General features: G+C 58.6%; 1 protein-coding gene across 3 annotated transcripts; it reads right to left on the minus strand.

The window, feature by feature from the left end:
- Window positions 1-6,980: 6,980 nt before the first annotated feature.
- LOC133629377 (antigen WC1.1-like) lies at window positions 6,981-21,847 on the minus strand. Of its 3 annotated transcripts, XM_062020033.1 has the most exons (14): window positions 21,422-21,847; window positions 20,434-20,562; window positions 13,919-14,227; window positions 13,348-13,678; window positions 12,289-12,350; window positions 11,891-12,205; window positions 11,334-11,648; window positions 10,609-10,671; window positions 10,207-10,521; window positions 9,448-9,483; window positions 9,075-9,212; window positions 8,572-8,667; window positions 7,882-8,034; window positions 6,981-7,755 (listed from the first exon to the last, which is right to left on the minus strand). In XM_062020033.1, exons 2-14 carry the CDS (start codon window positions 20,462-20,464, stop codon window positions 7,499-7,501), a joined length of 2,421 nt encoding a protein of 806 aa, XP_061876017.1. In that variant the 5' UTR covers window positions 20,465-20,562; window positions 21,422-21,847; the 3' UTR covers window positions 6,981-7,498. The 3 variants fall into 3 exon arrangements, 1 of the variants encoding a protein (XP_061876017.1); XR_009821002.1 differs by lacking the exons at window positions 6,981-7,755; window positions 7,882-8,034; window positions 8,572-8,667; ... (7 more) ...; window positions 13,348-13,678; window positions 13,919-14,227 and adding exons at window positions 18,101-18,498; window positions 18,748-18,860; window positions 19,716-19,788 and having other exon boundaries at window positions 20,434-21,847; XR_009821003.1 differs by lacking the exons at window positions 6,981-7,755; window positions 7,882-8,034; window positions 8,572-8,667; ... (7 more) ...; window positions 13,348-13,678; window positions 13,919-14,227 and adding exons at window positions 18,101-18,498; window positions 18,748-18,860 and having other exon boundaries at window positions 20,434-21,847.
- Window positions 21,848-25,096: the final 3,249 nt, after the last annotated feature.

Genomic DNA, 25,096 nt, shown 5'->3' on the forward strand with positions numbered 1-25,096 from the left:
AGCCAGGGAATTCACCTTTCTGACACATCTCTGACTTCGGTTTCCTCTCATTCCCTGACCATTTCATAACAATTGCTCCATGTTGCAGCTCAGGTGTCTCAGTGACTTGTTCAAGCATTAGAGATATTTTTCCATTTCTCCCCATGAATTCCCCAATAGTAGGAAACTTGAGAACACAGTCTCAGGAAAGGTCCTTCCCCTAACAGTAATCTCTGCCTTGATCTTCCCCTGGGAAAGTGACCTCAGCCATGTCCTGGGGGTGATCGAGATCTAGGACCAGCCCTGACCCACACGGCACCCCTGACAACAGAAAAAGGTCCCTTCCCTGCCAGAAGATTCTTTTAACCTCTCTCCCACTTCATTTCCTTCCTCTCTCTCCCCTTTGGGCTCCCTCCAGCTGTCCCTGGGTCTCCAGCTTTGAAACAGGCTGAAACCATCCCTGATGTTCCTTCCCTCAGCTGGGGTGGGACTCTTCTTTCAAGCAGCCACATTTCTCCCCTCAGAGGCAGAGTTGGCTCTAAGACCAGGAGGCAAAATAGACAAAATTTACATTTTGAGGCTCTGGACTTAGTTTATTCTGTCTTAGTTCCTCTCTTTCTTTCTCAGCCTCAATGCGACCTTAACAGGGTTTTGAATATCTGCAGTCAGGGCCTCCAGTTCATTGCTTTAACGAGTCCCTGGAGAAGCTTTGTCAGTAACAGCCCTCAGTGGGGCCCATTAATGCTTCAAGGTATGTGGAGTTCTGCTTCTGACTTGGACTTCTTGAGACATTTCCTTGGTCTCCTTCATCATCTGATGTTCATGGACTCAGCTCCTCAGACACCATGGGGCTCATTAAAGTACAGAAAGCCCTAATGAGCTCTTTCATTTCACTTTCTTCAAGTGTTCACAACTTGTGCAGGTAATTGGAGTCATTTCATTGTGCAGTTAAAGAGGAAGATTTCCAAGTGCACTTAATAACAAATGGACTTAGGGAGTCCATAACCATAGAGTCAGATAGTGAGTCAGTGAGACATCAGGTCACAGAGTCACAGTCACAGAATTATGAATTCAATGTCTCACAGAGTCATAAATCAGTGAGTCAGCAAGTCACAGAGTGATAGAGTCAAAGTGTCAGAGTCATAGAATCAGAGTCATTGAGCCATGAAAGCAGTAACAGATTCACAGTGTCAGTCACAGATTCCTTGACTCAGAGTCAGCGAGTCACAGAATCACAGAGACAGTGACTCAGAGTCACCCCAAGGTGGTGGAACTCTGTCATAATGGGAGCCCCTGACACTCTCTAACAATCCATTTCCATCTGCTGGTGGACTTCCTCCTCTCTGAGGTCCACCAGCCTTTGCAGACACTCTCTATTCCCATGTCTTCCTTACAAATAGCATATTGATTTCTTCCCAGCCAAGGCTTGGGCTGGCTCCTTCCTGGTAGTCACCCCTCCCCTTTGGTCTCAGGGCTCCAAGCTGTCATGGTTTGACATGACAGCCTTACCTGGTAAAGGGGAAAGGGGCTGTAAAGGTGGCTCCTGTAAGAAGTTGCTCTCAACTCTCCCCAGCTCTGAGCCAGACCCACTGCTGGGGCTGAGCCGATTAGACGCCTCCATGGTCACTTTTTAAGAAGAAACTGGAAGAGGAGGTTTCTCCCTCCATCTTCCTCCATATTCTTCCTTCTTCTGCCTCATCTTCTTCTTCTGGCTGGTGGTGGTGCAAGGACTAGGAACAGTGAGATAACCATGTGGATTCCAAGGTCAGTGATGGAAGAGAGGAGGAGGTGTGCTGGAGCAGAGACTCCCCTGCATTCTATGGACAGAACTGGTGAAGCTGAGATTTATTTTCATTTCTTTAAAGACCCTGCATCAGAGGTAGAGACTTGTTTTGATAATGACCTCAGACCAGGGGCAGCGATTCACCTCATTAAAGGCCCCGAGCCAGGGACAGTGACTATGGCCAGAGTGTTGCCACCACCGGCAACACCACCAGGCCGCCTGCATGGATTACTCAGCCCCCCGGCTGAGGGGACAAGGATCACCACACACTCAGCATGGATGATACTTTATTCCAACCCCTTGTTTACACCATGTGCTTATATCTGCTACCACCAGCACCTCCTCTCACTCCACCCCGTGCCCACCTCTTCTGTACCTTCCACCTCTCACGTTACAACCCAAGATCTTCCGGACGCCCACACACTAAACATCTCCCCCTCCCTATGCTCGATGACTCCAGTGTCCTGTGGCACGGGCTGATACATAACGTGTCTGCCCAGCACATGTGCCAGCTGAGCCAATTGCGGGAAGATGTAAACAGGTGCTGGTCGTGTTCCACTTCACTGTTCAATCTCGCCAACAGTTGAGTGATTCCATCTAGATCTGCGTCACGGCGAGCGCTCAAAGGAACACATCAATCTGCAAGAGAGACTCAGTAGACGGTTATACTCATATATTCTATGCCCCATGCTCTCCCCCTCCCTAAGGCGGTTGAGCAAAAAGAACAGCTAGCAAACAAAGTTATTATACTTGTGCTAAAAGTAAAATCTATAGCAGGTCTGTTGCAAAGTTGTGTGGCTGATACTACTCACATTGCTAATCAAGTCTAAAATACAAACCATCCCCGGTCTCCGCACCAGACTCCGTCTTCTAGCTCTCATTTCTACCATTCCTCTGGGTACATCACTCATCTTCGGTGGTCAATGAGGCAGTTGACTTTTCTCGGTATCACCCGCCTCAGTGCCGCTCCCGGCGCCGGCGCCGCAGTCGGTATCACTCTCTCCTGCGTTTTCTCCGTTTCTCCTCACGTACCCAGTGGTACCCAGTCTAACATGGGGTCGCGCTTCCCCACTCTCCCCTGATCGTCCTGCACCGTACTCCCGTCCGACTCCGCCCGCTCGGCATTCCCTATCTGCACGGCATTCCTTGTCTGCTCGACATTCTCCGTCTGCTCTCCCAGATTCTCTACCTCCACGCTCGTCTCCTGATCTCTACGAACTCTCTCCTCTGTCCGCGCTCTCCGCTCCTTCCCCCAGAGAGCTTCCTGTACCGATAACCGAAACTGTTTTTTCTCTGCTGTTTTTACCAGAACCTTTTTAATATTTCCCCTCGCATCAAAAAGCCGACCCATTCCCTCGGCCCCCTCTACGAAAGCCTGACACAGCTCCCTGTCCACCACCGTCCACTTCTGCGCATTTAGTAATTCTATGGGTGTCCGTATCACACCCCACCCCTGCAACCACGTGATGCAAGTGGCTGTGGGCATGTACTGAATCTGTTCAACCAACTCAGACGCCGTTGTCTTAAGTCCCTCAATCATTTGCTCCAACTGTGCCATGGCTGCAGACATCCTGCGTTCTGCTGATCACGTTGGGGTCACCATATGTTGCCGCCACAGCAACACCACCAGGCTGCCTGCACGGATCACTCATCCCCCCCGCTGAGGGGACAAGGATCACCACACACTCAGCATGGATGATACTTTATTCCAACCCCTTGCTTACACCATGTGCTTATATCTGCTACCACCAGCACCTCCTCTCACTCCACCCTGTGCCCACTTCTTCTGTACCTTCCACCTCTCATGTTACAACCCAAGACACCTACCACATCCAGATGTGCTGTGATGTCATACAGCTTGCTGCAAAGCCCAGATGTGCTGTTGTGTTCCACAGCCCCGTTGCAGTGCGCACAAGAGCTGTGATGTCACACAGCACTGTAGCAGTTCCTATCTGTGCTGTGATGTGACACAGGAATTCTGCAATGCCCACATGTGCTGTGATGTCACACAGCCCCATGGAAGTGCCCAGGTGGGCTGTGATGTCACAGAGCCTCGTTACAAAACCCAGATGTGATGTGATGATAAACATCCCTGTTGTACTTCCCAGATGTGCTGTGATGTCACACACTATTACAGTGCCCAAATGTTCTGTGATATCACAGAGCAATGCTGCAGTGCCTAGATATTCTGTTGTGTCACAGACTCCTACTGCAGTTCCCACATGTGCTGTGATGTCTCACAGCCCACATGCATTGCCCACATGTGCTGTAATGTCACACAGCACAGTTTCAGTGTCCAGTTGTGATGTGATGTTCTAGAGCACTCTTGCAGTGCCCAGATGAGCTGTTCTGTCACAAAGCACTTTTATAGTGCCCAGATGTGCTTTGCTGTCACAGAGATCTGCTACAATGCCCAAATGTGCCGGGATGGTATACAGTCCTGTTTCAGTGCCCAGATATGTTGTGATGTCACACAGTCCAACTGCAAAGCTACATATGCTGTGATGTCACATAGTCCTTTTGCATGTTTGAGATGTGATGTCACAGAGAACTGTGGAAGTGCTCAGAAGTGCTGTGATGTCACAGAGCATTAAGTGGCCAGAAGAGATGTGTTCTCACAGGAACTGTTGCAGTTGCCATATGAGCTGTGATGTCACAGAGAACTGTTGCAATGCCCAGATGTGCTGTGATGTCATCCAGCCCTGTTGCAATGCTCAAATGTGGTGTTTTGTCACACAACGCTGTTGCAGGTACCAGATGTGATGCCACACAGCTGCATTGCATGGCCTAGTTGTGCTGTAATATCACTGAGCATTAAGTGTCCAGTTGTGATGTGATGTCAAGAGTTGTGTCATTGCAGTTGCCGTATGAACTGTGATGTCACAGAGCACTGTAGCAGTGCCCAGATGTGCTCTGATGTCACAGACCACTTTAGGAGTGCCCAGAAATGCTGTGATGTGACACAACCCCATTGTAGTTCCCAGATGTACTAGATGTCATAGAGCACTGTTACAGTGCTGTGTGACATCACAGCACATCTAGGTGCTGAAACAGTTCTCCGTGACATCACAGCTCATATGGCCACTGAAACCGTGCTCTGTGACATCACAGAACATTTGGGAACTGCAACAGTTCTCTGTGACATCAGAACCCATCTGGGAACTGCATCTGGTTTGTGTGACATTGGAGCACACCTGGGCACTGTAACAGTTCTCTGTGACATCACAGCACATCTGAGAACTGCAATGATAGAACTCTTGACATCACATCACATCTGGCTTTTGTAACAGGCTCTGTGACAGCACAGCCCACTGAGCGCTTCAACGGGGCTGTGTGATATCACAGCACATCTGGGCATTGCAGCCCCATTGCAGATCACAGCAGAGGTGCTGTGATGCCACAGAGCATCGTTTCAGTGCCCAGATGTTATGTGACGTTACAGAGCACTGCTACAGTGTCCAGTCATCCTGTGATGTCACAGGGCACTATTGCAGTGTCCAGATGTGCTGAGATGTCACACAGCCCTGCTGCAAAGCCCGGATGTGCTGTTGTGTCACAGAGCATTGTTGCAGTGTCCAGGTGTGATGTGATGTCACAGAATTGTTGCAGTTGCCATATGAGCTGTGAAGTCACAGAGCACTGTTGCAGTGCCCAGAAGAGCTGTTCTGTCCCAGAGTTCAGCTGCAAAGCGCAAATGTGCTGGGAGGTCACGCAGGCCTGTTATAGTGCCCAGACGTGCTGTGATGTCATAGAGCTCTGATGCAGTGTCTAGACGTGCTATTTATCAGAGCAGAGATTGAGAGTCCAGATTTGCAGTAATTTCACAGAGCACTGGAGCAGTGCCCTGATTTGCTGTGATTTGACACAGCCCCCCTGCAATGTCCACATGTACTGCTATGTCACACAGCCCCGTTGCATAGCCAGGATGACCTTTGATGTCACAGAGTCCCCTTGCAACACTCAGATGTACTGTGATGTCACAGAGAAATGCTGCAGTGCTCAAATGTGTTTTGAATTCACACAGCCCTTTTGCAGTGGCCAGATGTGCTGTGAGGTCAGACAGGTATGTTGCAGATCCCAGAGGTGCTGTGGTACCAAAGAGCCCCGTTTAAAATGGCCCAGATGTTATGTGATGTTACAGAGCACTGCTACAGCGTCGAGACATCCTGTGATGTCACAGAGCACTATTGCAGGGTCCAGATGTGCTGTGATGTCATACAGCTTGCTGCAAAGCCCAGATGTGCTGTTGTGTTCCACAGCCCCGTTGCAGTGCGCACATGAGCTGTGATGGCAGTTCCCATCTGTGCTGTGATGTGTCACAGGACTTCTGCAATGCCCACATGTGCTGTGATGTCACACAGCCCCATGGAAGTGCCCAGGTGGGCTGTGATGTCACAGAGCCTCGTTACAAAACCCAGATGTGATGGTGATAACAAACATCCCTGTTTCTACTCCCAAATGTGCTATGATGTCACAGAGCACACTTTCAGTGGCCATATCAGCTGTGATGTCACAGAGCACTGTTGCAGTGCCCAGATGTGCTGTAATGTCACAGGTTCCCACATTGACTGTGATGTCACTCAGCAGCACTGCAAACCCCAGATATTCTGTGATGTAATAGACCGCAGCTTCACTACCCAGATGTGCTGTGATGTCTAACAGCCTGGATACAGTTTCCAGATGAGCTGTGATGTCACAGAGCACAGTTTCAGTGGCCATATGAGCTGTAACGTCACAGAAGACTGTTGCAGTAACTAGAAGTGCTGTGATGTCACAGAACAATGCAACATCACAACACATCTGGGAACTGCAACAGGGATGTTTGTCATCACATCACATCTGGGTTTTGCAATGGGGCTCTGTGACATCAAAGCCCACCTGGGCGCTTTAACGGGGCTGTGTGACACAACAGCACATGTGGGCATTGCAGAAGTCCTGTGACACATCACAGCACATCTGAGAACTGCTACTGTGCTCTTTGCCATCACAGCTCATGTGCACACTGCAATGGGGCTGTGGAACACAACAGCACTGCATCAGGGCTGTGTGACATCCCAGCACATGTGGGCACTGCAACTGTTTCCTGTGACATCACAGTACATCAGAGCACTGTAAAAAAGAAATGTGTGACATCCGAGCACATTTGGGCATTGCCATGGGACTCTGTGACACCACAGCACTTCTGAGCACTGCCACAGTTCTCTGGGACCTCACAGCATATCAGGGAACTGTTGTGTGACATCACAACACACATCAGACTCAATGGTCTTAAAGGTCTTTTCCAGCTGCAATGATTCCATAGGTCTATGAGCTGTTGCACAGCCGTGGAGCTGAGGTGCTGAGGGACAGGGGTTGGTGATGGGCTCGGCAGGGTGAGGCTGGTGATTGGACTTGATGATCTTAAAGACTTTTCCAACCCAAAGGATTCTTTGATTCAATGATTCTATGTCAGGATGGAAATGTCTCTGTCAGCAGGAATCTTCCCCAGGGACCAGAGGCCCTTGCAGACCCTGAGCCCGCTGTCCCCAAGACGTGCCCCTTCCCCACTGTCACGTCTTTGTGCTCTGATCCCCCCCAGTCAGCCTCGGGGACAGCCCTTGACCCTTGGGCAGCCTGGCACCAGCTCTGGCCCAAACCCCCAAGGGATTTTAATCAGAACAAAGAGGAGGCACAGCCTGAACACAGGACACTGAAGGCAGAGGAAATGGCTGGCAAGGGCCGAGGGCTCCCTGGAGCTCAGGGCTCTCCCAGCCGCACAGCTCCCTCCTCCCTCCCAGCTGCTCCCAGCCCCGCGGCAGTGACGGGCTCTCCTGGCCCGGGGATGGGCCACCCTTGTGCCCTGAGCTGCGGTGTCACGGCCTCGCTGTCCTCAGGGGGATGTGCCAGGGACACCTCTTGGGCATCGTCGTAGCTCCAGCTCTCTGGGCACAGGCACTGGGCATCTCCCTCAGCTCCAGGGGCCCCGGCACTGCTCTGGGAGCACAGCTTTGTCTCTGCAAAGCAGCAAGGCAGGCTGTAGCACATTTGGACATCTCCTTCCTTCCTTCTCCTCACCACTTCAGAGATGCTGAGCCCCCCTCCACCCGCCCTGTCCCTCATCCTCATCCCCATCCCCTCACCTCCAGGTGCGTCCCTGGGCCCTGCTCCCTCCTCTGCTGCCCTGGGCACTTCCCAGCCTCTGTGCCCAAGCACAAGGTCCTCCCCAGGGTCAGAAACCTCCCTGGCATCATCATAGCCATCTGCTGGGCCACCTCTGGGCAGGACAGGGACATCTGGAAGCAGAAAGGAGCTGAGGTTGGTGAGAAGATGCATCGTGCAGAGAAGAGGATGGGAGATAGCGAAGGGACACGGGGCTCAGACACTGGTGGCTGCAGCGGCACAGGAGATCCCCATCTGCTCCCCAGCTCTGATGGTGGCACTCAGGGGCACCACTGTCCATCCCGAGTCTGCAGCGATGAGACATCAACCCCTTCCTGCCCCCATTACCTCGTGCTGACCCCAGACCATCTTCCTCCTCGCTGTCCATGTGATGGGGCTGCAGTTTAGTAAGGGACCCCTCCGAATAGGAGCCTGGAGAGGGGACCCACAAAGCCAGGGCTGAGTGGGGAGGAGGGCCCAGGACTGACCCTGTGCCCTGGGACAAACCCAGCTGGGGTGGGCAGAGCTGATGGGGAGGAAGTTTCTGTCCTGGGCCAGGACCTCTCTGCTCTCCCCACATTGCTGCAGGGACCTTGGGCCTGGGGGCTGCAGGGAGTCAGCTGCAGGTGGGGACCAGGGGACAGAGCACCCAGGGATGGACCCAAACCCACCTGATGGGCTGAATCTCGCCTGCTCCTCCCACACAGGGCTGTAACCGATCTCCTGGTACACCGCCTCAGGGAAGGGCTCCAGGGCTGTCTGGGAGCCTGTGGATAGAGACAGGGACAGGCAGCTCCCACCTTCCCTCCCCTCTGCAGCTGCCCCCTCTCTGCCCCACGGATCCACAGCGCAGCCCCTGCACTGCCACGGGGAGCTGAGGGCTGGGCAGAGGAACAGCCTGGGGCCTGACACCACGGGGATGGACCCTGCTGCCCTGCATTCCTCCTGTGCCCATCTGCCCCAGCCCAGCTCTGGCCACTTCTGGCCCCATCCCCAACTCCCCCGTGTCGGGACTCTCTTCCCCTGGCTGCTGCTGGCCCATCATCAGGCAGTCAGTGGCACAGCAGCAGCACACGCCTGTGCCCCCAGCTCTGCCTGTGCTGACACACACACCCCACAGTGCCCTGGTCCTGCCAAGAGGCACCTTCCCGTGGCAGCGTGGGGCAGGACCCACCTCTGCGCTCAGCCCTGGCGCTGAGCACTCTCCAGGCCAGGAGGGCCAGCAGCAGGCAGACAAGGGCTCCCAGGATCATGCACATGATGACGGGCAACGAGACGCTTCTGCTGCTGGTCGGGCGGCCCCGACTGGGATCTGCACAGGCAGCGACACACAGAGGGAAGCACCAGGCCAAGGAGCAGTGGGGGGCTGGAGCACCCAGCCCTGACCCCCATCATACCGTGGGCAACTCACAGCCCTCCCCACCCCCGGCACCCATAACCCGCTGCCTCCTCTTGGGAGTTCCACCCCCAGTGAGGATCCCCTTCCCTCTGGCTGGGTCACAGCCTGGCCTCGAGGAGACTCGTTGCTGATGGGAAGGACACGTCACCTGCTCGAGGGGTCGGTGCTGCTGTCCTGGGCGCAGCTGCAGAGGAGGAGAAGGAGAGATGAGCTGAGAGGGGGGTACGTGGGTACCAGGAGCCTCCACCCTTACCTGGCCTGTGTGTGCAGACACCCCTGGCACAGCCCCCCTGAACCATCCCTTCCACAGGGCTGCTCAGGGGGCTGCAACAGAGCCCAGGGCCCTGCTCTGGGCCTTGGCCAGGGCAGCACCAGCACCCTGCGAGTTCAGAGACTCATTGGATAGTGAGGGTTGGAATGGATTTCCAGAACTCATCCAGCTCACATCCTGCTACAGCAGGTTCCCCTCGCTCAGGGGGCAGAGGAACGTGTCCGGGTCGGCTTGGAGAAGGAGCCTCCACACCCTCATTGGGCAGCCTGGGCCAGGGTTCCCTCACACTAATAGTGTAAGAGTTTCTCTTTGTGAGGGGGAGTAGAGGGGGAGTAGAACCTCTCTCGACCTGCTGCCCTCAGGATACCATTGGCCTTCTTGCCCACGAGGGCACGTTGCTGGCTCATGTTCAGTTTATCAACCAGGACTCCAAGGTCCAGAAGTGCCCCTGGGGGCTGCAGAGCCTGGCCGGGCAGCAGCTGGAGGACATCCAGCCCCACAGAAGCTGCTGCCCACATGGGACCAGGCTGCCAGGCTCTGCAGGAACAGCCTCGCTCTCCAGAGCTCTGAGGGCAGGATGGGACCTGCCCCAGCTCCATGCAGTGCCCCGGGCAGAGCTGCAGCCCCTGCACTCACCCGCGCAGCGCACGGCCACGTCCTCCTTGTGCCGGCAGAGCCCTCGGTCCCCGGGCCAGGCCCAGCAGTGCTGCAGAGCCGCCTCTGTGCCCTGACACTCCACCTGCTCCAGCCAGATGGGGCCCGTGCCCTCCCCAAAGGCAGCCTCGGGCAGGGCGGCCACGGCGGGCCCACAGCCCAGCTGCCTGCAGGCCACCTCGGCATCCCGCACGTCCCACGCGTCGTAGCACACCGTCCCCCAGGAGCCGCGGTGCCACAGCTCCACCCGGCCCGAGCAGCCGTCCTCTCCTCCCACGGCGCGGATCCTCTCCCTGTCTGCAGGAGGCACAGAGCTGCTGGGGCAGCGGGACGGTGGGCACAGCCCTGCCAGGCCAGAGGGGCAGCAGAGGAGCAGCTCCCTACCTGTGCAGCTCGTGGCGTTGGGGCACGCGGAGCCCGGGGTTGGGGTCATTTTGGGCCGTGTCCCTGCAGAAGGAGATCAGAGAAACATGGAGTCATGGAATCATTTCGGTAGGAAAAGCCCCTGAGGCTGCTGGAGTCCCAGCCCTCCCCTCACCCTGCCCATCCCACCACTGACCCACGGCCCTCAGCACCTCAGCTTTGGGATCCCTCCAGAGACGGGGACACCTCACCTCCCTGGGCAGCCTGGCACAGGGGCTGACAAGCCTCTCAGGGAAAAAGTTCTGCCTCAGCTCCAATCTCAACCTCCCCTGGGACAACTTGAGTCTTTTTCCTCTTGTCCTGTCATTCGTTAATGGAGAGAAGAGACCGATCCTAACATCACTCCGATCTCCTAGCAGGGTTTTGCACAGACTACTCCTGTCTCATCTCAGCCTCCTCTTCTCCAGGCTCAACTCCCCGATTCCCTCAGCCCCTCCCCAGCACCCTTGTGCTTCAGCCCCTTCCCCAGCTCCGCTGCCCAGCTCTGGCCACGCTGCAGCCCCTCAGTGTCCCTCTGGCAGTGAGTGAGGGGCCCAGCACTGAACACATCCCTTGAGCTGCAGCCTCACCAGAGCCCAGCACAGGGGACAATCCCTGCCCTGCTCCTGCTGCCACCCCAGTGCTGATCCCAGCCAGCAGGGAGGAATTGCTGGGTGGATGCTGGTGCCCGTGCAGCTCAGAATTACCACGGCAGGTGATGTGGGTCACATCTCGCAGCTCGTCGCACGACCGCGGGTTCCAGGGATCGGAGGGACACAGCCAGAAGGAGCCGTGTCTCTCCTCACACTCCACACGGTCCAGCCAGGCGGGGCCAGACACTCTGCCCCGTGGCCCTTGTATCTCCAGGGTCCCTTCCTTCCCGCAGCCCAGCTCCTCGCACGCCAGTGACACCGTTTTGGGGGTCATGGAGTTGGAGCAAACGCTGCCCCACGTCCCGTTGTAGAAAACCTGCAGGCGCCCAGAGCAGCTGTCGCTGTTCTCCAGCCTCAGGGCCGTGAACTCTGGCAGGGGAGAGAGACGAGTCCCTGAGGGCCACACACCGCTGCCCTTGCCGCCCACCCCCAGGCACAGCTGAGCTCCCCAGGGACCCCGGCGGCCCCGGGGCTGCCCGTGCCTGGCTGTGTGCAGGAGGTGGCGGCGCAGGAGCTCAGCGGCAGCCCGGGCCAGCGCTGGCCGTGCCCGGCTCTCCTGCTGGCCCGGCCTGCCTGAGCACCAGCCTCCCGCCACAGCTCCCGCCACACACCTGAGCAGACGGCTCCGGCGTCCTCTTTGTGCCCGCAGTCGTGCCGCCCCCAGGGCCCGGCCGGGCAGTCCCAGAGAGCGGCTTCGGCCCCGGAGCAGTTGACGCCGTCCAGCCAGATGTGCCCGGAGCCCTCCCCAAAGGCGGCAGAGCCCGGCGCCCGCACGGCCCCTCCGCAGCCCAGCTGCCGGCACACGACGGCGGCATCGGGCAGGTCCCAGCCGTCGTCGCAGACGCTGCCCCAGCTGCCCTGGGAGTAGATCTCCACTCTCCCGGCGCAGCGCCCGGGCCCGTTCGCCAGCCGCACGCGCCGGCTCCCTGCGGCGGGGACGGAGCCCAGATGGCGGCGGGGGCCGGCTGCCCGCCCACCCTGTGCCCCGGGGGCCCGTGGGGACACTCACCCTGGCAAACCACCCCCACGTCCTCCACGACCCCCGCTGCCGGCCAGGAGACGTTGCAGAGGCTCAGCTGTGCCTCGTGCCCCTGGCACCGCACCCCTCGCAGCCCCACGGGGCCCGGCCCTCGCTCGGCCTTGGGCGGCTTGTAGGCCGTCTCTGCCTCTCCGCACCGCAGCTGCCGACACGCCACACGGGCCTCCGCCACGGCCCACTGCTCAGACAGGACTCTGCCCCACGTCCCGCGCTGGAAGATCTCCACTCGCCCGGCGCACCGGCTCCCTCCCCCCACCAGCCGCAGGGACCCGGAGCCAGCGGGGCCTGGGGAGTCGTGGAATCACCGATCATGGACTCACACAACCCTTTGGGCTGACGGGAAAAGCCCCTGAAGCTGCTGCAGCCCCAGCCCTGCCCTCACCCTGCCCAGCCCAGCACTGACCCACGGCCCTCAGCACCTCAGCCCCACGGCTTTGGGATCCCTTCAGGGCTGGGCTCAGGTTTCTCTAGAGCAGGTTGAGATCAGAGCTGAGGTGCTGGGTCAGTGGTGGGTTTGGCAGGGTGAGGGCAGGGCTGGGACTCCAGCACCTTCAGATGCCTTTTCCAACCTAAACCTTTGGTTCTCTGCTGGAGATGGGCCCTGGAAGCCAGTGTCCCTGGCAGGGAGCAGAGCTGAGGAGTCTGCCCCAGCAGAAAGGACAGGTTTGGGGCTGGTGCTCACCAGAAGCCCCAGCCTGGCTCTGTGGCTCACCCTCTGCTCTGCTGCTGCTGCTGGGGGCAGCCAGGCAGCCCCGTGGGGCTGAGATCATGCCTGGGGCTATTTCTGTGTTGCTGGGACAGGGCTGTCTGCAGCCAGAGGGGTGGAATGAGCCTCACAGCCCTGTCCCGCACCCAGCGATCTGGGGAACATCAAAGGAGCCTGAGCCTGGAGGTGGCCCTTGGGACTGCCCTGGGGGGCAGGGACAATGTCTCTCTGCAGCCCTCAGGGCTTCTGCAGGGGGAAGTGCAGCCTGGGCCTGCCCCAGGTCCCCTGCCTTGGGCTGCTGTCATGCCAGGAGACAAAGGAGCCAATCCAGGGTTTGCCAGCCCTCACCTGAGCAGACGACAGCAGCAGCATCCTCATGGGAGCACGGGGAGGCCCCCAGCACGGTCACTGGGCACTGTCCCAGGTGGGCTTCAGTCCCACTGCAGCGGAACGAGTCTCTCCAGACGGGGCCCGTTCCTCTCCCAAAACTCCCTCCTCTGGGAAGGGACACGGCAAAGCCACAGCCCAGGCGGCCACAGAGGACGTGGGCGTCAGAGAGGTGCCAGCGGGAGGCACAGAGGCTGCCCCAGGTCCCCTGCACGTGCAGCTCCACCCTCCCCTCGCACGCCGTGCTGCCGTTCACCAGCCTGAACCCTGCAAGCACAGAGACAGAGAACAATGGAAGGGATTGGACTTGTGCTCTGGCTCCTTCAGGAGCTGGGGAGAGGTCAAATGGAGGAGAGCTGCCATCCTCCTCCTCCACCTCTTCCCGCATCATTGTGGGGCTGCAGACCCCACATCAGCCCCTCTGTCCTCAGGCCCAGCACGGTCCCTGCCCCGCTGCCCTATCCCCAGCACATCCCTGGTGTTTTACACCCCAGTGACAGTCCTTACGTGTGCAGTTGAGCCAAGTAGCAGCTCTGGGGGTGCAGAGCTGGTCGCAGGAGGGGCCTCTGGGGCAAAACTGGAGGAAGGGTTCATTCCCTGCACACTGCAGCTCTCTGTCCCACATGGCACCGGCGCTGGCTCCATCACGAGCTGCCCCTTGGATGTTCAGGGCTGCCCCACACTGCAGCTCCCTGCAGACCACAGCAGCAGCTCTGGCACCAAAGGCTGAGGCACAGACACTTTTCCACTTCTCCCCATCATGGATCTCCACGTGTCCTGAGCAGTCGTTGTCCCCTCCGACCAGCCGGACAAACCCTGGAGCAGACAAACCCCCTGTGAGTTCCCAGAGCCTGCTGGCAGTTACCTGCCCTTATCCCACCTCATCTCCAAGGAGGCCACAAAGTGTCCCACAAGCCCCCAGCAGCTCCCAGTGGGTGTTGATGGCACAGACACACCAGGAGCAGCTCTGGGCTGCAGCAGCTCCCAGGGCAAGGACGGGCACTGAGGACAGTGCAAGTGCTGGCACAGATCCTGTGGCACAGGGCAGCTGGGGCTGGGGTAAGAAGGAAAGGTGCAGCAACAGGTCACCCCAACTGCATGGGATGTGTCCCTGTTGCCTGCAGCTCAGGGGTCACGGGAGCTGGTCCGTGGCAATGCCAGACTGGTCCTGGCTGAGTGGGAGGAGGAAGATGGGAACTGAGACACAATGGGGCAGGGAGGAGGCAGGCCAGGCACCAACTGAGAGTGGGCTGAGCAACCTCAGGGTCCAGGTTTGTGGTGAGAACCCAGGCTGGGTTCCTTTTGTCCTTTCTCAGGACTGGAGACACCAGCAACACCAGCTGCAGCTTGGCAGAGTGACCAGCCAGCCTGGACCCTGCTCTCACACACACTCATTGCTCCTGGAGGGCACAGCCAGGTCCCTTTCTGGCCTCTTACCTGAACAGCTCACTCCAGCATCCTCATCGTGATCACAGTCGTGCTCACCCCATCCTCTGTGTGTACAGTTGGACAGGGCAGGCTCAGAGCCACGACACCGAACATCATCCAACCAAATGGGGCCAGATCCTGCCCCAAAATGTGCATTCCAAAAAGCTTGAACAGCAGACCCACATCCCAGCTGCTTGCAAACCACTGCAGCATCTTTCAAGTCCCATTCATCAGCACACACAGTTCCCCACTGTCCCTCGTGTTCCACCTCCACTCTCCCAGCGCAGCGGCTGCCGCCATTCACCAGCCTCAACTCTGCAGCCTCTGAAACGCCAACACGGGGCTGGTCAGGAGAGCACCGAGCTCCAGACTACAGCTCTGAGGTCCCCCCTGCCCAGGCCAGAGGTAAAGGCACCTGAGGGACAGCCCTCCCCATCCTGGGCTGTCCCTGGGGCAGTCTGGGGGTCCCTTTTCTCCCCAGCTCTGCAAAGGGCTGAGGCTGCCCAGCAGCAGACCTGCTGTACCATTCACAGCCCCACAGCCTGCAGCACATCCCCACTAATTCAACCCCCCCTTTCCCATGTCCCCTCTCTCCTCCCCAGCACAGCAACCCCCGTATGGCCCCGTGCCCCAGCCCCACACCTCCCTCTCCCACCCACACAGGCACAGCATCCACTCCCTTGAGCACCTTCTGCCCCTCGTCCCAGCGGCACCTGTGAAGAAACCGAATTGCCAGAGGTATCCCGATGAGCACGCTGGTGCCCACTGGCCCTGGGCTGTGGGACAAGGGAGCCAGCACTTACCCCTGCACAGCTGCAGCCCGAGGAGCAGCCACAGCACCCGAGGCCACAGGAGTCCCTGCGTGCCCATCCTGAGCCTCCTGCCCCGCGGGCACAGCCCTGCTGCTCCCCAGTCCCCGGCACGGCTCCCGCACCCTCGTGGGGCTGCTGCTGATGGGAGGGTGAGATCTCTGAGAGATGCCAACGCAGCTGCAGGAGCCAATCCAAGCAGCAGCACCTTTTGAGATGAGATCAGGAGCTCTCTCCCCTCTGACACAGCTCAGCCCGCCAATGAGCTTCTCCAGTGCCCTTCATGCCCATATATGAGGGACACCACGGTCCCAATGCAGGTGCCACGGCTGCTGCCATGGGGCAGAGTTATGGGCCGAGGCAGGCGCAGAGGGGAAATGGGTCTCCAGGCCCTCAATTGGGAGCACTGGGAGCACTGGGAGCACTGGCCATCCCCAGGGCTACACTCATCAGAGAACCCACGAGGGCAGTGTCGACCAGCCCCGAGCTGTGGGGCTGCACTGGCTCTGTGTCGGGGTGGAAAGGGAACAGCCCCTGCCCTGCTGCAGCCCCTGTGGGACAGCCCTGGGCTGGGGGCAGAGCTGCAGCCCCGGCCTGCAGGAACATCCCTCCTGGAGAGCCTCAGGACAGGGCCCCGGCAGGAGACGCGCTGGGACACGTCCCCAGCCTGGCAGCAGGAGAGGCCCCAGCGTGTCCCCAACCGTCCCCGTGTCCCCCAGGGGCCGTTGTTCCCTGCAGGCAGATGCATCGGGAGCTGCAGCTGCAGCTGCACAAACCGCAGCCCCCGCGGCCTCGCAGCACTCGCTGCGCTTCCCCCACAGCGCCCGGCCAGGAAGCCTGAGGTTTCCTCCTGGCACCCAGCCCAGGCACAGCCCCGCGGGGCCCGACACACCCCCAGCCCCACTGCTCCTGCCGGGGCTGCTCCTTCGGCCTCGCAGAGACGCCAATCGCAGCTCCTGGCCCCTGGGACGGCCTCGCTGCACATGGATGCTCCACACTCAGCCCCACGGCCATGGGGGGCACTGCAGGGATGTCACCTCACACCCACATACAGGGACCCCTGACATGTTCTCACTTTCTCACTCCCTTCTGCTGCAGCATCTTCTTCCCCTTCTCCAGTCTGTCCATCACAGAGGCCTTACCTCCATCACTCACTGGCCAGGCCTTGGGCAGCAGCGGGTCCAGCCCAGAGCTGACTGGCCTGGCCCTGCCAGATACAGGGGAAGCTGTCTGTTTAAAGCAGCCACACCTGGAGCCCCCGACTGACAAACCTGCCCACACAAACCCACTGCATCCCGTTCCAACAGAGAGATGCTGTGAGCGAGCCAGCTCTGAGGGAGCCTCGCACTCGCTGCTCGATGGGCTGCAGCTGGGACAGAGCAGGTTCAGGCCTGAGCTGCAGGGAGAGGAACCCAAACATTTCCAGAGCAGCACTGTAAGCACAGACACCACCAGCAGCAGCAGGAATGACACATATCCTGATAAAGACAGTTTCACAAAGAAAAGCAAAGGCTGTGTGTGGCAGCAAAGGGGAACAACAACATTTCCTTCTTTCCTTCCCTTTGACTCCTGCTGCCCAGCCCCTTTGTGGGAAGAAGGGCCTCAGGATGCCCTGCAGCTGCTTTGGAAGAGAAATGACTCAATGACTCCTTCTTCCTCTGGGCTTGTGTTGCTGAGCAGGGCAACCCAGGGCATGGAATCCCTCTGGGGTCAGCTTGGGGCAGCTCTTCTGGCTTTGTCCCCTGCCAAGCTCTGGCCCAGCCCCAGCTGATTCCCCAGAGGCTGTGCTGCCATTCAGCGGATCTCAACCAGCTGGAGAGTTGGGCAGAGAGGAACCTCATAAGGTTCAACAAGGACAAGTGTAGAGTCCTGCAGCTGGGGAGGAACAACCCCCTGCACCAGGACAGGCTCAGGGTGACCTGATGGAGAGCAGCTCTGCAGAGAGAGACCTGGGAGTGCTGGTTGATAAACTGAATGTGAGCCAGCAACGTGCCCTCATGGGCAAGAAGCCAATGGCAGCCTGGGGGCATCTAGAGTATGAGCAGCAGATCAAAGGAGGTTCTCCTCCCCCTCTCATCTGTAGGTGTCCAGCTCTGGGCTCCAGAGCTCCAGAGGGACAGGGAACTGCTGGAGAGAGGCCAGTGCAGGGCCACCAAGATGATCAGGGGACTGGAGCATCTTCCTTACCAGGAAAGGCTGCGGGACCTGGGGCTGTTTAGTCTGGAGGAGACTGAGGGGGTGAGGGAGTCCCAGATAAACTACCCAGGGAGGGTGTGGAGGCTCCTTCCTTGGAGCTCTTCAAGACCCACTTGGACACTGTTCCCGTGTGACCTGATCTAGGTGGGAGCTGCTTCTGCAGGGGGGTAGGGCTGGATGATCTCTACAGCTCCCTTCCAACCCCACCATGCTGTGATTCTGTGAGTCTCTGATACTCATTGAATTACAGACGGTCTCATGAGCTACAAAATACATCTTTATTAAAACCAGAAACAGACTCGAATCCACAAGCAGTATCTGCCCTTCCTCCCCAGCACGCCCGGCTTCCACACACCCCCCCAGCTCCTGTGCCCCCCTCTCCCCATCTGTAAAGCCAGAGGGGCACCAGGAGCCAGCCAGGGCGCTGAGAGTTCTCCCCTGTGGGCAGCGGAAGCCCAAGAGGCCACATGCTCAATGTTCTCGGTGCAGGCGACAGTGAGCAGCACGGGCAAGGACACAGAATGGAGCTGGATGCCTGAGCCGTGAGCAGGAGCTGCAGGCCCCAGCAGAGGCGACAGATGCTGCGCTGGTTCTCCACTGGGCCGTCCCTGGAGCACACCCCCAAGGCCACGAAGCCCCCGAGCAGCAGGTAGCCTGCAGGAGAGCAGAAGCATGGGGCAGGCAGCGCCCGGCCGGCTCAGCCGGGCTGACAGGAGCTGCTGAGCTGCACCCGCAGCGCTGCAGGGAAACCTGACGCCGGAGCCCACGTCTCTCAGAGCACCAGGGCAGCGGCTGCGGCAGCCACAGGGGCAGGAAGCCTCGGCTGCTCCGGCAGCACCTTGCAGCTCCAGGAGGAGACACACGCAGTGCAGAAACAGCCAGTCCAAAGGGCTCGGTGCCTACCTAGGAGGTACTGCCAGTAGGCTGCAGATCTCCTGCAGCATCTTGAAGATCAGCTGCCGCAGGCTCTGTGAGAAACACCACCCTCGGAACAGCAACAAGGACCCGGCACTTTCCTAGCAGAGGAGATGGCAAGTTGAGGACAGGCAGTGGGCAGCCGTGGCTACCTGCCTCCAGCTGCTGAGCCCTTGCCCTGCAGAGCCAACGGGCACTGCCCACGCAGCCCTCCTTGTCCCCAGCTCACGGGGTGAAGGAGGTGACACCTGCTCAGCCTGTCCCCACAGAACAACAACCACAGACCAAGGAAGTAAAGCAGGAACAGCTTAGGGTCAAAGCCTGGACACAGAGTGTGTCCAGGCAGAGAGGAACCCCGGCACGGTGTTGTCTGGACTGAGCTCCATCCTGCCACATGGCCAGAGGGACAGGGAAGGGACAGAACCTGCCACAAGTGCCCCAGATTCCCCTGCTTTCTATCCCGTGGGCAAACACAGGCAGCTGTGAAAAGCTGCTGCAAGTATCCCCTGTGGGCTTTAGGAGGAGCTTCCATTTAAACATAAGGAACATATTTCCCTGTTAATGTGAGGGAGCCCTGGCCCAGGCTGCCCAGGGAGGGTGTGGAGGCTCCTTCTCGGCAGGTTTTCAAACCCACCTGCACACGTTCCTGTGGCCCTGACCAAGCAGAACCTGCCTTAGCAGGGGGTTGGGCTGAAAGATCTCTAAAGGTTCCTGACAAGCCCCATCATTCTGTGACTCTGTGGGGGGCAGCCAGGCCCTGCCTCCAGCTGCCACAGTCACGGCTAGACACGGCCTTCCCTGCAGAGCCCCGCACAGCCCAACACAGCCACATCACTTCACAGGCATCACACAGTCACAGCATCATTTCAGCTGGGAGAGACCTTTCAGCTCTTGGAGTGCAGCCTCTGTCCCAGCCCCATCACCCACCAGCCCATTTCCCTCCGTGCAACACCCACCCGGCTCCGAAATCCCTCCAGGAATGGTGACTCCAGCAGCTCCCTGGGCAGCTGTTCCAAAGGCCTGACAACCCTGTCAGTAAAGAAATTCCTCCTCACATCCAGCCTGAACCTCCACTGGCACAACTTGAGGCTGTTTCCTCTTCTTCTATTGCTTGTTATCAGGGAGAACAGACTGACCCCCACCTCGCTGCAGCTTCCTTTCAGGTAGATGTAGAGAGCGAGAAGGTCTCCCCTGAGCCTTCTTTTCTCCAGGCTAAACAGCCCCAGACCCCTCAGCTATTCCTCATCTGAGACGTGCTCCAAATCCTTTCCTGGCTTGGTAGCTGCCTCTGGGTCCTCTCCAGCACCTCAGTGTCCTTCTGGCCCTGAACTGGGCACAGTATTGGAGGTGCAGCCTCACCAAAGCCGAGCCCAGGGCAACAATCAGCTCCTTGCTCCTGCTGACAACACTGTTCCTGATCCAGGCCAGGATGCCCTTGGCCTTCTTGCCCACCCTGGATGACTGAATGCATCCAGCTGGGAAGCTGAAGCTCATTAGTGACGCTTCAGCAGCAGGATTTGGGTTAAAATTGGGCTTTCTGGGAAGAATGAAGCATTTCTTACACCAGCCACAGCCCTGCTCTGTGCCCTTGCCCATTCACACCAGCTGCCCAACAGGAGACAGAAACACAACAAAGGGTGAAAAGGAAACAATCTCATTGGGGATGGGTCCCACCTGTTTTCATTTTCTTTTCCATCTTGGACATCTTGCCTGTCTCTTCCGTGACCTTGGCATCTCCCTTCTCACACAGGCAGAGAACCGAGGCGCCGGCGCTGGCCGCTTCCACCACCGCCCACAGGGCCCCTGAAACACAAACACAGAGCACGTCAACAACCAGCAACCTGCAGGATCTGGCTGTGTCCTAAAAGAGGACAAGGCTCTCAGCTCATCAAGACAAAGGGCTGGGGACAGTCAGACACCCCACTTGGAGAAGGTTTTCACAGCTCCAGCTGGAACACTGCACAGGGACTAACAAAGTTTACCCCTAAATGTTTCCAAACCCTCCCGGCTTCTCCTCTTTCTGTGAGCACCTTGGTTTTTGCAAGAGGCTGGTTTGGGAAGTGCCTCTGCTGGGGGCTGTTTCTGTGACTGGTGGTGTGTGGTTTAGGGGAAGGGGATGGCTCTGAGCAGGAGGGTCCTGACAACACTCAGTGAGAGCCCAAAGCCTTGCACCTACCCAACAAATCACCAACACAACTCCTTTTGTCACCTTCCTGCCTGCCACAAGCATTCACAAGGGAGGATTAGACTTGCAAGTACAGATAAAACCCCAATGGATGGAGTTCAGAGGGACACACAGAGGTGAGGGCAGGACACGTTCAACCACACCCAGTGGGAAGAGGAGCAAAGAGCTGTGCCCACCACATGAACCCAAGGAGCAGACAGCACTGACCAAGAGCCCCCTCCCACTGATGGCCCTCATGGGGCTTCCTGCAGGGAATTCAAAGCCCCTTATATCACTTTAAAACACCTGACTCAGATGAGAACCTGTGGGGCAACCAACTGTTCACCACAGCTCTGTGTTTGCTTCTCCCAAACGTGCTCACACCACCCGTGAGGGAAAAGCAGCAGCAACAGAGGATGAGCCAAAGTGGCAACCTCCCAGCCCAAAAAGAACCCTGGCCAAAGGGAGCCCACCCAGGACAGAGGGACACGGCACTACCGCAGCAATTCCTGACCCGGGAAGGCTCCAGGAACCCTTTGAGCTGTTGTCACCCCTCTCTGGGGCTGAACTTCCCTCCCCCTCCCCCGCCACGGGACCGCATCAAGCAGCGTTTAAACACAACAGCACGAAGGAAATAACGCGGGGCGGGGGAAGAGCGGGACACAAAGTGTTTGCGGTGAGCGAAGCGTGTCCCAGGCCGCTGCCAGCGCCGGGGCCGCCTCCCCCGGGACTCCCCGCCGCAGAACGGGGCCCAGCCCGGTCGTTCCCGGCTGCCCGGGGCTCGTCCCGCTCCGCCGCGGCTGCCCGGCTGCAGCGGGAGGCGGCGGCGGGGAAGCGGGAGCGGGTCAAACCCCGAACAGAAGAGCGGAGCGGGGCAGCGCCGGGGCGGGCCGCGGGCGGCAGCCCCCGCCGGGCCCGGGCCCCGCTCCCGCTTTCCCCCGCGGCACGGAGGGACGGCGCGGCCCCGCCTCCCCCCGCCCCGCTCCGCGCCGCCGCCGGGGCCCGAGGAGCCGCCGCGGAGCCGCGTTCGGCCGCCTCCCCCCCACCGGCGCCCGCGGGCGGCTCTCGGGCTCCCGGGGCCTCGCCGCCCGCCCCGGGCCCGCCGCCGCCTCCGCCCGGCCCCGCCTCACCGGACACCCCCGGCCCGCCGCGGAGCCCCCTCCCCGCCGCCCTCCCGCCGCCCCCCGGCCCGCCCGCGGCCCGCGCTCACCGCCGGCCACGCGCCCCCCATCCTGCGCTCGCTCGCCGCCCGGCGCTCAGCCGTGGGGAGCTCGGCCGCCTCCTCCTCGCCCGACACGGCCGGAGCCGCCTCCGCCGGGACCCCCGGGAGCAGCCGCCGGCGCCGCCCCCGCGCTGAGAGACCCCCGGCAGCGCGAGCGGCGGCGCGGGCTCCGCGCGGGGCACGCTGGGACTACGACTCCCGGCAGGCACCGCGGCTGCCGCCGGCGGCTTTGCGCGACAGCGAGGCGCGGGCGCTGACGGGAAATGGAGTCCGCGGGGCGGCCGCGGGGAAGCGGCGCCTGTCCCGCGGCTGCCGCTGCTCCCGCTCCCGCTCCCGCCCCGCAGCATCATCACCTCTGGGCACAGGCGTAAGAATCGCCCGAGGGTGGCGGCTAGAAGGGCCGTCACTAAAAAGAGTCACAGAACGGTGGCAGTTGGAAGCGACCCCTAAACCTCATCCAGCCCAACCCCCATCTCAGGCGGGTCCCACCTAGATCAGGTCACACAGGAGCGTGTCCAGCTGGGCTTGGAAACCTGCCGAGAAGGAGCCTCCGCAGCCTCCCTGGGCAGCCCGGGCCAGGGCTCCCTCACCTCAGCAGGGAAATAGCTTTTGCTCATGTTTCAATGGGACATTTTGTGTTGCAGCTTCTTTCCATCAGCCCTTGTCCTGTCACTGGATACAACAGAACAAAAGTGCTGCCCCAGCCCCCTGACACCCACCACTGACATATTTGTCAGTATTAATAAGAACCCCCTGCAGTCTCCTCTTTCCTAAACAGCCCCAGGGCCCGCAGCCTTTCCTCCTCACACACATGTTCCATCCCCTCAGCATCTCAGTAGCCCTGTGTTGCCTCTCTGCAGCCGTTCCCTGTCTCTCTGGAGCTGGGGACTCTGCCCTTACTCCTGGTGACCCTCAGCAGGTTCCTCTCTGCCCAACTCTCAGCCTGTCCAGCTCTCACTGACTGGCAGCACAGCCTCTGGGGAATCAGCCAGTGCTCCCAGTTTGGTGCCATCAGGGAGCTCACTGAGGGTCCCTCTGTCCCCTCATCCAGGTGGTTGATGAAGATGTTGAACAAGACTGACCCCAGAACCCATCCCTGTGGAACCCCACTGACCACAGGCCTCCAACTCGATTCTGTGCCATTGATCACCACGCTGGGGGATCACCACTCCTCCCCAAGCTCTTGTGACCAGCCTCAAGATTTTTGGGTATATACTGGGCTTTTTCCAGCAGCTGGTGGCACTGGTGCAGTTCAAGGGTGACACAAGCTCTTGTCATCTGGGGTCTGGATCATGTCAGGGATGATGCCACCAAAGAACTTACACACAAACACGCTCGCTCTGGGAAACGAGGGGAGCAGAGTGTGAGGAGAGCACAACCTGGGCACGAGGAGCAGCCCCCTGCCAGCCTGGCACACAACCTGTTGAAGGAACAACCCCATGCACCAGTACAGGCTGGGGGTCGAAGTGCTGAAAAGCAACTCTGCAGAGAGAGACCTGGGAGACCTGATTGATAATAAACTAAACATGAGCCAGCAATGTGCCCTCGTGGCCAAGAAGGCCAATGACATTCTGGGATGCATCAAGAGGAGTGTGACCAGCAAGAAGAGGGAGGTTCTTCTCCCCCTCTACTCTGCCCTGGTGAGGCCTCATCTGGAGTCCTGTGTCTAGTTCTGGGCTCCTCAGCTCAAGAGGGATTGGGAACTGCTGGAGAGAGTCCAGCGCAGGGCCACCAAGATGATCAGGGGTATAGAACATCTTTCATACGAGGAAAGGCTGCAGGAGCTGGGGCTGTTCAGTCTGGAGGAGACTGAGGGGTGATCTTATTAACATTTATAAATATCTAAAGGGTGGGTGTCAGGATGTTGGGACATCCCGCTTTTCTATAGCAGCTAGTAACAGGACAAGGGGTGATGGGATGAAGCTGGAACACAACAAGTTCCACTTAAACATAAGAAAAACCTATTTCACCATGAGAGTGATGGAGCAGCGGAACAGGCTGCCCAGAGGAGCTGTGGAGGCTCCTTCCTTGGAGGTCTTCAAGACCTGCCTGGACACATTCCTATGCGACCTGAACCTGCTTCTGCTGGGGGGTTGGACTAGATGATCTCTAAAGGTCCCTTCCAACACCTACCAGTCTATTATTCTAAGATTCTACATCTTTTAATGTCACAGAGCACTGTGTCAGTGCCCAGTGGTGATGTGACGTCACAGAACCCCGCTGCAGTGCCCTGGAGTGCTGTCATTTCATGTAGCACTGCTGCAGTGCCAAGATGTTCTATGATGTCACACAGCCCCCTTCCAGTGCCTACATATGCTGTGATGTCACAGAACACTGGTGCAGTGTTGAGATATGCTGTGTTCTCACAGAGCACTGTAGCAATGTGCAGTTGTGACATGAAGTTATACAGCACTGTTTCAGTGCCCACGTGTGCTGTGATGCCAGAGAGTCCTGTTTCGTTGCTAGGATATGATATTATGTCTTAGAGCACTGCTACAGTGCCCAGACGTCCTGTGATGTCACACAGCACTATTGCAGTGCCCGGATATGCTATTATATATCAGAGCAGTGATGGAGTGCCCAGATGTCTTGTAATGTCACAGAGCACTGTTGCAGTGCCCAGTGGTGATATCACAGAATGCCACTGCAGTGTCCAGGAGTGCTGTGATTTCATGGAGCACTGTTGCAGTGCCAAGATGTTCTATGATGTCATACAGCCCCCTTCCAGTGCCTAGATATGTTATGATGTCACAGAACACTGGTGCAGTGCCTGGTACTGCTGTGATGTCATAGAGCACTGTAGCAATATGTAGTTTATTTGATGTTATAGAGCAGTGTTGCAGTGCCCACATCTGCAGTGATACCACAGAGTCCCATTCCAGTGCCCACATATTATGTGAACTCATGAGCACTACTACCGTGCCCAGACATCCTGTGATGTCACAGAGCAC

Source organism: Colius striatus, unplaced genomic scaffold (assembly GCF_028858725.1).
Source record: "Colius striatus isolate bColStr4 unplaced genomic scaffold, bColStr4.1.hap1 scaffold_40, whole genome shotgun sequence".
NCBI classification, from domain to species: Eukaryota; Metazoa; Chordata; class Aves; order Coliiformes; family Coliidae; genus Colius; species Colius striatus.

Bases quoted from the DNA above. Each gene is read 5' to 3' on its own strand.
- LOC133629377 (XM_062020033.1), bottom strand. From the start codon at position 20,464: ATGTCCAAGATGGAAAAGAAAATGAAAACAG. The intron at 9,213-9,447 runs GTGACGTGTCCT...CTGCCTGTGCAG, and splicing joins AGCACCGACCCCTCGAGCAG to ATCCCAGTCGGGGCCGCCCG. The intron at 7,756-7,881 runs GTGAGGGGATGG...GCTGCTTTGCAG, and splicing joins GCCCAGGGACGCACCTGGAG to AGACAAAGCTGTGCTCCCAG.